Genomic DNA, 14,176 nt, shown 5'->3' on the forward strand with positions numbered 1-14,176 from the left:
AATTTTGTTCAGCGATGAGGCTCATTTCTGGTTGAATGGCTTCGTAAATAAGCAAAATCATGCGATTTGACGCCTTTAGACTATTTTTTGTGGGGCTACGTCAAGTCTAAAGTCTACAGAAATAAGCCAGCAACTATTCCAGCTTTGGAAGACAACATTTCCGAAGAAATTCGGGCTATTCCGGCCGAAATGCTCGAAAAAGTTGCCCAAAATTGGACTTTCCGAATGGACCACCTAAGACGCAGCCGCGGTCAACATTTAAATGAAATTATCTTCAAAAAGTAAATGTCATAGACCAATCTAACGTTTCAAATAAAGAACCGATGAGATTTTGCAAATTTTATGCGTTTTCAAGTTATCAAGCTCTTAAAAAATCACCCGTTAGCTAAAACCACTAACTTAATTAGTAACATAACAATTTGCAATATTTATTTCCACCCCAACATCAATACCACTTAATTTCACTAACGAACTAAATCGCGTATTTATTGCAGCCAACCATGAAAACGTGATTCTTGCTGGTGATCTCAATGCTAGACATCAGGCTTGGGGAGATAGAATATGCAACTCCAAAGGAAACATTATTATCAACGAAATCAGCAATACAAACCTTCAATGCATCAACAGCGGAACCATTACCCACCTCACCGGTAACAATTCAGGATCAGCAATAGACATAACGTTCCCAAATAGTTGCGTTCCAGATGCTTCACGATTTGCAGGTTTTTACAGGAAGTCGTTCCAGGTGACCACCTCCCATAAGGTTTATTAATGGGGAAAACAGCTGTTCCTGCAAATCGTGAATTTCGTGAATATCGTGAAGCATCTGGAACGCAACTAAAATTAGCAGCAATTTGATAAAATGGCACTGTCATCAAGTACACCTAGGAGGCAGTAAGCATCACCATACAGATAACAAACACCGGAAAAAATCCAACTACTTTATCCCTAATAAACAGCCTGCAAAGGAAATAGCTCAGGTAAGTTTTGCTGACCTAAAAAATTTCACAAATGAGATAACATTAAGAACAAAATTAAAATTGATTTAAATACATCCAATCGTACTCCTTAAGGATGGTGGAGCGAAGAACTCAACAAACTTTAAAGACTACACGTGGCAAAACGTAAAAAAGCAAATCACGATAACAGCATTGAGGATATGGAGGCATCAATTGAGGAAACAGCGACTGGAAAGACAAAGTAAAGGAAGCAAAATAATCTACATAGCTATAACTACAAAATTGAAGAAATGAATGCTAAACCTGATTCCAAAAATGCATGGAATTTCATAAGAAATGTTAAAGGAAATAAGAGGCCATTACACGGTTGGGCAGCCGAAAACGACCTTAACTATCTAGAAATCATAAAAAATCAAGCCGAACAAGCAAGCAACCCCAGCATTACAATTCGTCCATCATTCGCCGCGTCACCAAGCGCATTCATTTCTCCTACAACAAATATTACTTGCGAAGAAAAAATCAACAGCTGGAGGACTTGGCAGGATCACTTTCAACATCCTTAAGCAGCTGTCTACTGAGGCTAAGCAAGATTTACTAACGTCATTGAGAGAACATTTTTACAGCAACAGAGTCCTAAATGCATGGAGATTAATAAAAGTAATTCCAATCTCCACAGCTAACAAAAGCACAGAAGACATAAACAACTATAGACCAATTTCACTAATATCATTAGTAGCCAAAAGTATAAATATGATGGTAAAGGAATCACGGAACGATTTCCTAGAAACAAACAAAAAGTTACCCAACAAAAGCTACGCATACCGTAAGCAAAGATCAGCGACGATGTGCATAAATGAGATGCTTCATCTCATTGCGGAAAAAAAGAAACGTAGAGACTTTGTTGTCTGTTTTTTTTTTTGATATATCGGATGTCTATTACAGAATTGACTTATTTGCATTTCACAATATTCTACTACAGACTAACATAGACATATCAATAGCAAACTGGACGTATAACTTTTTCTCTAAAAGAACTCTCACCTTACGAAAACATACCGTAGAAATAAACTCAGGTCTGCCTCAAGGTAGCTGTTTATCTCCAACATTATTTCAGTTATGAAATATATAAATCTTTACATGTTCTGTTAAAAAATATCTAAAATAACAAGCGAAAATAACCAAGTTCTATATCATAGCAGTGGCCACATTGCGTGTTTGTCACAGACACGGTTTATGAAAGTTATAAATCTTTACATGTTCTGTTAAAAAATATCTAAAATAACAAGCGAAAATCTACAAGTTCTATATCATAGCAGTGGCCACATTGCGTGTTTGTCACAGACACGGTTTATGTAAAAAATTTTGAAGTGAAACTACCTTCTAAAAATTATTGTATCATGGTAAAACTTGTGTTTTTCTCATCAAATTAATAACCAAAATATAAATCTAATACCATGTTCGAACCGACAACGAAAATACTTTAAAAACACTTTTGAGTTGTGGGCTGAAAGCTGTTCGCACCGGCTGTTAGTGTTTTCGTTGACATTTCTTTGATCCTTTGTTTACAGTTTTGCTACGAAAAAAAACCAAAATCTTATAATTAGCAACCTTTTTCTTTTCTTCATATTTTAATTTGGCCAGCCAATTGACAATAAATCCCAACTAGCATATTAAATATGATAAAATATGGCTTCCACTTCGAAAAATATATCTAAAATACTAGTGAAGACACCGATTGGAATGAGTGGAACGTGAGTTTTCAAGTAGTTTTCAGCGAAAACTGGTTTTCATTTGACAGATTTTACATGGACGAAAACGCACGTTTTAGGTCGAAAACCAGTTATAGCAACGAAAACATGTTTTCGATGTCGGTCGGAACATGGTATAATATTTTTAAATACACTTTTTATATTATTAACTGGTATATTTATACCGAATCATGATACTGTTAAAAGTTTAATTTTAAAACAACGCGTATTAAACAATAGTGATGTTTTTTTTTTTTTGAGTGTACAAACGCCGAACAACAAAATAGGTGCGTTCGTTTAAAATTTCCAGTAAAAACCAACCAACAGCAAAATTCCGGCGAAATGTCAGCAGTTCTCTCACAAGAGAAAAATATCCAAAACAGTACGCAAACGAGTAAAAAAGCATTACAAAATTGTTTTCTTGGCGTTAATTGTGGCATACCTTTTGCGGCTAGCGCTTAGCTGGCAAAGTTATAAATGTCAGGTAAAGCCACAAAGTTTTATCTGGCATCAGCTTATGGTTGCAATGTGTCGCAACTCTGCATATACAAACAGTTTGAATACCGCAGTATAGAAGTATCCAAAGGTGGTATTGATACGTTTTGGAAGTCAGCTTTGTATCATGCCCGTGACCCCAAGGCTCGGCCAAAACGGTAAAACGGCGACAAAAAAATTCTTTTTTTGAAATGTCCTTGCAAAAATATTTATCAAGTGTAATATATGTAAATTTACCGTTATGTGTTCGTTGCCCCTCACATTTTTTATGATTTGGCGATTAGTTTCAGTCATTAAAAAGGTTTTTTGCGTTCGTGTCTTTGGCCAGTTTTCTCTGCTGTGAGAGCAATACGCACTTACGCTCAGGTACTAAACTACGAAAAAAATAAAAATAAAATCAATCAAGTAAATTTCTTTTTAATTTTTCTTAGTGTTGCCGCGTATTACTACCGTTAACTTCGAATTTCCATAAGCCTTTCAGATTTACTTTTAACTATTACTGTTGGGTTTTTAAGTAAAAATTAAATTTTAAGTTAATTTTTGGATTTTTATGAAGAAAAAATCTCGACAAGCTAGAAAAATAAGTTAATAGTAAAAAAAAAAAATATTTTGAAAACAAGCTTCCTAAAATATGAACGAAATCGGACCATAAATAGTGATTTACCAAATATCTCGACTGCTGCGCCACCTATCGGCGAAAAATTGTATGGAGTTATTCCTCTTCATCTAACCAAATCGGATTGAAAATACGGGTTTTTCAAATATGTCGACTCCTGCGCCACATAACGGATTAATTCATCTTTCATATTGCATTGTCACCGGGTTCTGAGCCAACTATGAAATTTCAAGTCTTTAGGTCATCCGGAAGTTGGTTAAAATTTGATTGCAGGATTGGCGATATTTAGATGACTTTTCTTTGTCTTTTGTTTATTTAACGTTTATTATTTTTTATAAAAGTCAAGCCGAATAAATTCAGATTTTAATCTTTGTACAAAAATTATAAAAATTCTGTAAATCTTCACCGAAATTTAAGTGTTTAATCAGAATCTTTAGAAAAAATGTTGGTATGCAGTTTTGCAGCCCACGTAAGTCTAATGAAGTGCAAGTTTCAAGCTGCTAAAAAATCCCGTTGATTTTTAGCAATTTTTTTTTTGCTGGCAGCGTCCCCATATAAAAGAAAATTGTCGAACATACTTTGTATGGAAAAAACGAATTAAACGGGCTAAAAAACAGCATGCTGAAATTTTTTCTAATGATTCTGAGTAAAAAGTTTGAAATTTTGGTGAAAATTTGCAGAATTTTTAGAATTTTTGCACACACTGTGAAATATAAATTTTTATGTTGTTTGTTATATATATTACAAGCTAGGTTTTTATAAAAAATAACAAACATTAAATAAACAAAAGACAAATAGCCAATACTGGTCAAAATATCCCACCCCTATTATTATGTGGACAACAGTACATACATACATACATACATAAATACATACATACATACATACAGAGCAAGTGAAATAAAAGCTTGTAATAATAAAAACAAATCTGTATTTTAACTTTACATATCTATGTATGTAGATATTAAAATAAATAACATAACTGGTGATAGGGGTGAAAAACGTGAGTGAGAGCGTTTCGCTACGATACCCATCAAAGGGAGACTCTTCAACATCTCGCTCATTTGCGCTTTCACCACGACGAAAGAGGATAAAGATAAACTACCATGTAATGTGGAACGATTTTCCGTCATCCCTTGTCAAATTTGGTTTGGAGACAACTGACACTGAAGATGGCACAACGCCGAAACCGGTTTGTCTCCAAACCAAATTTGACAAGGGATGACGGAAAATCGTTCCACATTACATCACACTCCTACCCTGTCGGAAACACCAACAACGAAAATGAGAATAAAATACCATCATCATTTTTCTTTCCATAGATAAATAATATTTTGCAGTCGAATTTGTTTTTTAATGCCCGCCATACATTATTTATAATACTTAAATACTTTATATAAATTACAAGATACGTACATACATATATACACTAAATAATATATTAGTATCAACACTTAATATTACAATACACTATATTTATGTATATGAACTAACAGTGGTAAATCGCCGTTATTCACTTGTCACAGATTGTTCGCGCTCATCAAAGACACTTTTAGCATAGTTGATCTGAAAACAGGAAAAAGTTTTCATTTTCGCTCACGTCACCAACAACGAACATAATGCATAAAAAGTGAAGTTGAACTTGTACACAAATTACTCAGTAAACTAAGTCCGAGCATAACTTCACTTTTTTATGCCTTAGACTTATTGAACCGTTGAAATTTAGCAATCCATCCTCATACTTACACAACGTGCCGCACGTTCCGCTACGTCCTCAGTTTGACATTTGACCCGCGGTCGTGTGATCTTCGGCAGATTAGTGGAAATTTCAATATAATAACTGGGTGTATTTTTGCTACCTCCCGGTGCTGCAGAGTTAGCCGCATTTGTGGTCAGCGGATGGCAAGAGAGCACCTCACTTAAATGACATTCAAACATTATAGCCGGATCCTCTTCACAACGTGAAAATATGCGTATGAATTCGGTGGTTACGAGCAGACGCAATTTGGCATCTTTATCATTGCACAAACTCGGTTCATAAGACATGAGTTTCTCGGTGAAATTTCTACGATTTATTATATATAAATATTGTTGACCCTTCGCCTGTCGATATGAGTAGGAGGGCAGTAGTCCACCGGGCGCACCAGTCACACAACGCGGCAAACGCTTGCGATCTGGCAACATGCGACCCGAAGTTTTGCTCGTCTCACGCACTGCACTCGCCGTTTCCGATGCCAAATCCAGCACACCAATTATGGGTTTAGTCACCGTGCCTACCAATCCCTTGCCTAGGCCGCTTAGTAAGCCAGGAAAGCCGTCAGATTGTATGCCCGTATAAGTGTGTCGCACTATGCTCGTGACTCCACCGAGCAGACCAAAGCCGAAACCCTTAAGACCCGCTGCCAAATGATTCCCAGAGGTATTCGATTGTATCTCGAGTATGCGTTGACGTGTTTCATTGTCATGTTCGTCGAGCATTACACGTCCCAAGCTATCCGATAGCGTTTCGGTTAGTTTGGCAGTGGAATTTGAAATGCCATGTGTGACATTTTTAACAAGACTCTTAACGGAACCCTCAAATATTAGACCGGAGACACCTTCGGAGAGATCATTGGCAAAGCCAAGCGGATTGCCAAGAAAGTCGACACTGCCCAGTATAGAGGCGGCATGCCTTTTGATTTGGTTAACATAATGACTTTTGATTGCCTTTAGATATACCTCTAAAGGCTCAAAGTGATGCTTATCGCAGAACTTATCGAATTCTATAAGTGCGTCTTCGAATTTTACTAAAGTTAAGCCAAGCACCTTCTTAGTTTCGAATAGTTCTGGTGTTAATTTCGGAGCCGTAAAGACGGAGACACGAACCTGTTGTTTAAAAAAAAGAAAAGGGATTTTTTTTAGTCGGCTATAAACCAGTGACCGATAAGTCCCGTTAAAAATCAAGGTTTTTATTTTTATATTATTGCAAAATCGTTATTGATTTTTTATTTTTCGATTAAGAAAATCGTTATATTTGGATTTTTATTTTTTCGACCAAAATAATCATTATTTTGCATTTTAACTTTTTTCTTTTTTAAGCGTTATAATGAAGGCTGCTTTTTATGGCCGATTTACAGGGCCTGGGATCGATCGCAGTTTCCACCTAGCATAAAAACAAAAGAACAAACGTTTTTCATAATAGCGGCCGCCCCTCGGCAGGCAATGTCAAACCTCCGAGTGTATTTCTCCTATGAAAAACAGCTTCCCATAAAAATATAAAGAAGGTTCGGGGTCGGCGTAAAACCAAGGCGAATTAATATAAAGTAGTATCGATTCAACATATACAAAATTTTGTTTCTGCGGCAGAAAATAAAAACACTCTCACGTTTTCACTCACTCACTAGCGAAATACAAAATTTTGACAATCAAACGCTACTCAGAGCTGATGAAACAACACCACCTTATATGAATTCGCATTGCGTATAACTGTAATCATGATCAAAAATAAACATAAATCAAAAATAACGATCAAAATACGACCGAAAAAAATAACATAAAAAATAAATAAAAACAAAAATCATAAAAAAATAAAAATTTGATGAAAAAATAGAAATCCAATTTTAACGGTTAAATTATGAGTTTTATTATAAATCCCCCGATCCCCGCTGGAAACCTTAGCTTTGAGAGTTCAAAATAAATTCTTTGATTGATTTGAAACATTTTTGGTAACCGATAAGTAGCCCACCAAAACAAAATACAATATTTTTTTCGATAACAATATTAGTGAGGAAACTTATAATGATAAAAAAATGTATATCCATGACGATACTGTTATCGTTAACCATAATGATATATATCTACATACATAGCAGTGTATATAGATTAAAACAAGCTTGCCTATAACAACAATTGAATTATAACAGTAATTATATCGACAACGAAACTAATAATTATGTTTTTACGATTTCATTGATAAAATCAATAACGATAAAAGTAAGGATATCGTTAGATAACATAATCGATACTGATAAAGATGATGGTATTTCAATAACAGTAACAATAATAGTATCGATATCTATAAAAAAAACACATCGATAAAATATTGAAAAACCATGAAATAACGATAACAATCGATATTGACATAGATAATAGAAATGTTGATAACAGTAACAATAATGATATCAATAGCTAAATGCATACTTATACGTACATATAAAAGCCAAGCAATAAAAATATCGACAAAATAAAAATGACAGGGACCGACAGTATCAAGATTTTTGTTTTTAGATTATTGCAAAATCGATATTTTCTATATATATTTATTTTTTCGATCAAGAATAATATTTGAATTTAATTTTTATTATTTCGGTCAAATTTAATCGGTATTTATTTCGTGATTTAAATTTTTTCGATAAAAATAATCATTATTTTGGATTTTCATTTTTTTTTTTTTCGAATATTTGTAGCCGTTATGATGGGGACTGCGTTTTTCTGACCGACTAAAATTTTTTTTTATCTTAAAAATTAAATCTGAAAATCACGGTTATATGACCGAAAAAAAATTCAAAATAATGATAAAAAATTTATCGAAAATTAAAAAATCATAAAATGACGGTTGAATTGGATCAGAAAAATAAAAATCCAATTTTAACAGTCAAATTTTAATTTTTACTACACAGATCGCAACCATTACAGTCCCTGAAATTTATGCAATATCTGCTTTTTTTTAAGTCTGCCTATGACTTGTTTCACAACAACGCCTCGTACTCCCCACATACATATATACATATATGTATGTACATACATACATACATAACTTCTGTATAACTAATCTCTTCCCACTCACCTGACCAGATCCAATGTTTAGTGACTCAAAGTAAAACCTTCGTGGATTCATGGAAAGTGACAGCTCTTCGATATTTTGCAATCCGTGATCGTACTCCTTCGTATTCGTTTTGTATTTATCTACCTTGCCCAAGCCGAAGAAGTAGGCGGTCTTTAGAATCAAACGTTCTTCGAGTATCAACACAAATGGGCTGATATCGAATGTTAGATACTCAAATATAATCGCATTTTTATTGGGGCTTGGCAAGAGTTTCGTTTTCAAAATTAATGCGCTACTGGGCTGATCATCGCCTGTTGTGCGTACTGTATGCAACAGCACCGGGCAAGAAGTATCCAATAATTGATTATCAATTTGCAAATCGGCCACTTTGAATTCGAATGATTTGATAAAGCGTGTTGAATGCACATCTATTATAATGGTCTCCAAGGTAATAAAGGCGAGTTCTTCGCAAGGTTGACGTGTTACGACCGAAATGCCTATGCCTTTCTGTAAATCGACTTTTAGCTAAATGGAAGGAAGGAACAAAGCAAAAGGATCGAAACAATAAGTCGGAGAAATAAATTGCAAATTAGAATTACATATGAGCGCATGAATCTCAGGCCAGAAACTTACCGAAAATTCATCGAAAACACTGCCCTTGTGTTCATCCACAGTCATACGACTGCTGATCGATGCATGATTCCAATTGGGATCTGGTGTTAGCGCTATATCTTCTGGTTTTAGTTTAACATCATGAATTTGTATGGTTCGTATGGGACCATCCATTTTGCTTAAAACCTCCAAGTGGCCAGAACCAGGACGTAATTTCTGAATTTCAATGCTTTGCTCAAATGGGACATTATCACAGCTAGCGGCGCGCGAGCTCGATTGTATGCGGCCAAGGACGACCTCAGAGCCGGGTCGTAAACCGAATACGCCATTACGGACCTGTGTAAGCATACAGATATGTTTTGTTTTTTAATATACTTTTTGTTATATGTTTTTTTGTATAATTTTTTTTGGAAAAAGCGGAGGACTATCACATTGGCGTTTTTGTTTCTTAGTTGTCAACCATTTTCTAAAAATATTCGGAACAATGTATTGCTGAATCCACCAGAGTCTGATTTTCGTGGGAACCAAGAAAAACTTATAACTGAGTTCGATGTTGCCGAAAAGAGAGCAATGAGGCCTTACTCTATGCAAATAGTATTCAGGCGCCATCAGAAGGTATTTCATGGATGTCCGAAGTGAGCTATTTAGATAGGTCTGTAATTTCGTATATTGCACCATGGCACCACTCAGCTAATTGCTTTGTATGCTGCCAGTAACATTATTAGGCCTTCGTTCCAATCACTGCCGGCGAGCGTTTATGGGGACTAGTTTGACCCCAACGCACTTAATTGGCAATTTCTGTTGTTTGCACGGAAACGAAGAGCAAGCTGGCAAAGGCAACCCCCAAAGTATTCGTGTGGCTTCGACGTGAATGCTCAATTATAGATCGCCTTTAGCTGATCATGAACACCATTGCCGGGCGCCAGTATCAAACATTCGACAGCGTATGAGATCAGTGAAACTTCCCTTGACGGGTGGGGGACATTCGAAAGCTTAACATTAAACAGTAATGCAGAAGAACTCACCACGTTAGACCGTATTTTTCAACTATCGCAAAACCAAACATTTTCTATATCAACATGCACATTCCAGGGACCATTGAGTTTGGAGGCTTTTCCGCAAGCGACCGGGACTTCAGTCGATATTTTGCTTTATGAACTGAAGGATCTAGATTGACCTGTCGGATCTAGATTGACCTGTGCTAGTTTACCAGGTTCCAAAATTCCTTGAAATCACCCGGTTTTCCGTGAAAAGCAGCGACCAGCTCAGTACGGTTTGGGAGGCGCCATATGCCAATTGTGGGCCGAAGACAGGGCTATACACCTGGAGTTCGGATGTACCCACCACTGGTAGACGAAAAAGAAATACTATACCAGCCGAAGCAGAAGCACTGCAAATTATTACTCCAGGCATCAACCACGATTGGTAGGATACACCGACGTTAAATGTTCGGAAAAGCAGCCTTTGGGCAAATGAAACACAAGTTATTCTCATTACTCAAAAGAGGCTGACATGGGAATGCATCTAACCTGGGCAGAGTGCTAAGATCGCTCAAAATTCGCTCTTGCTCTTTCGAGTTATCACTCAAAAAAAAAAAAAACTATGCAAAATATTTTTAGAGTAAATCGTTGAATGCAACGCTCTTGCGTACACTCCTCAAACACTTGTATTACTCATTCGTTCGTATACAAAGAGTGCTTAGCGTTGTGAGAACATCTGCACAGTTTTCACCCCCGCGGTTTGCAAATGATGCGCTCTTTATTTGAGCTGAAAAGTGTTTGAATTTATCAGTGATAAGTATTTTTTCGTTATTTGAAATTTTCTATGATAAATATATGGATGTGAAATCTGAACACTTAGTCAAATGAAATGCATACGCTACCTAAATTTTGTTATTTATTTAATAAAAACAACACATTTGCAGAAATACCATCACGGTTTTTCATGGTAAATTTTTTATAAATATGGAGCTCAGAGCGCAACAAAAACATGTAAATTGAAACATCAAACTTAGAATGAACTGCAAATGAATTTAAAAATAACTCATTTGCAGAAATACAATAACCGTTTTTCGTGGTCAATTTAGCTCGCAAATTTTTTATAAATACAGAGCTCATTCTAAAAAAACAAACTGTAAGGGTATGGGAGCATATGGTCTTTCATTTGCATATTTCGGTGCAATTGCAAATTTTATGCTTGCTACCATGGCAACCATTCGCATTTTATTGTTGTGAATTCGCATGCATCGAAATATGCACATGCAAGACATCACATTCTAATGTAAATCAAAATTGCATTGTTTGTACAAAATTAAAGAAAATTCAGCAATTTTTCAGCAAACAAACTTAACTTAAAAATTACACATTTGCAGGAATACAGTAACGAGCAAGAGTATTTTGGCATTGATTTTTATTACGATATTCAAAATGTTTGTCATGGTAAATTTTCTTTATTTTTTTATAAATATAAAGCTCATAATACAAGAAAAACCACGTATATCAAAATTTTATACTTTTGACAGAATTAAGAAAAATTCAGCGAATTTTCATCACAATTTTAAACTTTTTAATAACAATTTTCACACCGAATTTGAGTTCGCAGTTTTATAGCCCTCTCGATTTTAATATAACAAAGTGCATGTTTTAAGTGGCTAAAATTCAGGTTGATTTTTAATATATGTATGTATGTATAAAAAAAGCAAGAAAATGCTCAACATCGTCAGCAAAAAATCTTCCCATTTTGAAGACATTTTATTCTAGGCCAAGGCATGGTACAATAATTACAGGTATTGTCTTCCCAGAGAGCGCATATTTCGATCTGCCTTATTTGAAAAACATCATTGTTGCCCACACTAAAAGGGTTACTGTAAGGGAAAAGGGATATTTCTGTACACCATGTAACATATATGTCCACGTATTTTTTTAAACAAACCTTCTTACAGAATTTGTAAAAGCCGAAGAATAAACATTTGCTTAGTAAACAATTAAAAAATTTTTATTGCTCTCTTAATTTCAAACGTTTTTTCTTTTCTTTTGAAAAATTATAAAAATCAAATTGAGCGAAAATCAAAAGCGAAGCCAACTAAAAGTAAAAGAATCAACATTGAAATGCGTCAAAATGAAAATAAGAGAGCATGAATTTCGATGTTAAGCAAAACTCTCTGGGAAGACAATACCTGTAATGATTGTACCATGTAGGGTCTGATGCTTTTGAAGGGCGCATGTTGTGAGAGTAACGAAAGAGAAACACAAATCAACGATTTGTTTGCTCATTCGGAGATTAACGAATGCTCGCTCGTTTGTTTTTCAGCAGCAATGAAATAAGCAAAAGGAAGCGCTTTGAGTTGAGTTGTATTGAGGCGAGTGAGGGATATTTCACTCCTCAATGATAAGTATTTACGAACTCTGAACCTGGGTCAAGACAGTTTTGATAAACATTTCGTGATATCCACATTTTTATGTTCATTCTAAATATCCATTTCAATTATTCAAAACTTCAATACAACTGTTGTATAAAAAAATATTTTTTATACAAATTTAAAAACACTTTTTCGGGAATTTTCGGTATTTTTTGAGATTTTTCGAAATATGTTGGGCTCGCAAATGTTTCGCCACTCTGACTGAATTTTTATAAAAACACATACATATTTTAAAAGATCTCTGGTTTGGTTTAATCTTATACCCAATTCTTTATACATGTAAGTACTTGTATGCATAAATGCACTACACTACTCCAAACTTCTCTTTACACTTACCTGCACACACATATTCGTATGACACATCAATCGTCCATTCTCGAAACGCCACCGCTGTGTGGTCACGCGTTGCTTATTTGGCGGTCTTATTACCAAATTTGTATAATCATTCGGATTTAGTGCCCTTTCCACATCCAACACCATACGAAAGCTATTCGATTCACTGTATTTACCAAATTCCGTAGGAGGCGATGACCCTTCGTGTTCTAACTGACCGCACGTGTTCATTAGCCAAAGTTGCGAACGATCACCTGTGCACTTATGCGCCACAACAACCTTTTTATCGCGTACAGCCAATACAAGTTGCTGTCCCTCGATACCCAATTGAGCCATTTCACTCTCCGTATAGGCGAATGTTTCCTTGAATGCAATATAAATGAAATTAGCATATGTGATGCTGCTGGAACTTTCCATTTTGTTGAGCGCAAACTCAATCGTATTACCACCGGGTGCCTCAATCTGTAGCATATGCGCACCCAGGGGGTCATCTAAGGCGTATGCCAGCGATGATTGCGGGCGCACTGTTGAGCGCCAGTGAGGCTTACAAGCATACTGATAGAAATGTATCATTATTTCCGAGTAATTGTCAATGCGTATGGGTGGTGGTAGAGTGTACGCATCGCTGAATAGAAAGAAGTATGTGGCGCCTTTGGAGATCACTTCCAAACGCAAAAAGATCATTTCACCCAAATCATTGCGTACGTTTATGTATATGGAATGTACTTCGTTGATGGGTATGCCGTGTGACCAATGACAACAACTGACATCGCTTATGCGCACACACAACAGCGGCTCCTGCTCGTAATTCGGCCAGTGAAAGGGGAAATTACAGCCCGGTAATGCTGATATTATGTGCTCAGCGTTGGCATTGTCCTAGTCAAAGGGTTAGAAAGAGTTGCTTTTATGTAATTGTAGGAGTTATAGGTAGATGTATGCAAGTACCGGTTTTTTAATATCACACTTTTGTGAAAACTCCAACTTTCTCGTGGATTTATTGTAAAGCTGATAGCGAGGCGATAGAATTATAAAAGTCGTCCAAGAATATAAACCACGACCTCTGCGTATATTTACGCCAATGGCATAGCAGCCTTTATATCTTTCAGCACGCAACTGTCGCTGGAAAGTTTCTTTGTGTATGTTAAAGCTTTTGCACCACTACAAAAAAATAAAAATTAGGAAATTATTTAT

The 14,176-nt window shown here is 35.7% G+C and overlaps 1 protein-coding gene across 1 annotated transcript in view; it reads right to left on the bottom strand.

The window, feature by feature from the left end:
- Nucleotides 1-5,112: 5,112 nt before the first annotated feature.
- LOC118738996 (vacuolar protein sorting-associated protein 13D-like) overlaps nucleotides 5,113-14,176 on the bottom strand; it is a 35,432-nt gene continuing 26,368 nt past the window's right edge. Inside the window, exons 14-19 of the mRNA XM_036470072.1 lie at nucleotides 13,931-14,143; nucleotides 12,989-13,861; nucleotides 9,256-9,570; nucleotides 8,644-9,147; nucleotides 5,565-6,683; nucleotides 5,113-5,384 (exon numbers count right to left, since the gene is read on the bottom strand). Coding sequence (XP_036325965.1) covers nucleotides 5,328-5,384; nucleotides 5,565-6,683; nucleotides 8,644-9,147; nucleotides 9,256-9,570; nucleotides 12,989-13,861; nucleotides 13,931-14,143 — 3,081 coding nt within the window. The 3' untranslated portion in view covers nucleotides 5,113-5,327. The remainder of the gene's footprint in view (nucleotides 5,385-5,564; nucleotides 6,684-8,643; nucleotides 9,148-9,255; nucleotides 9,571-12,988; nucleotides 13,862-13,930; nucleotides 14,144-14,176) is intronic.

The sequence above is a fragment of the Rhagoletis pomonella genome, unplaced genomic scaffold, assembly GCF_013731165.1.
Source record: "Rhagoletis pomonella isolate Grant_MI unplaced genomic scaffold, Rhpom_1.0 Rhpom_scaffold_00005, whole genome shotgun sequence".
NCBI lineage: Eukaryota > Metazoa > Arthropoda > Insecta > Diptera > Tephritidae > Rhagoletis > Rhagoletis pomonella.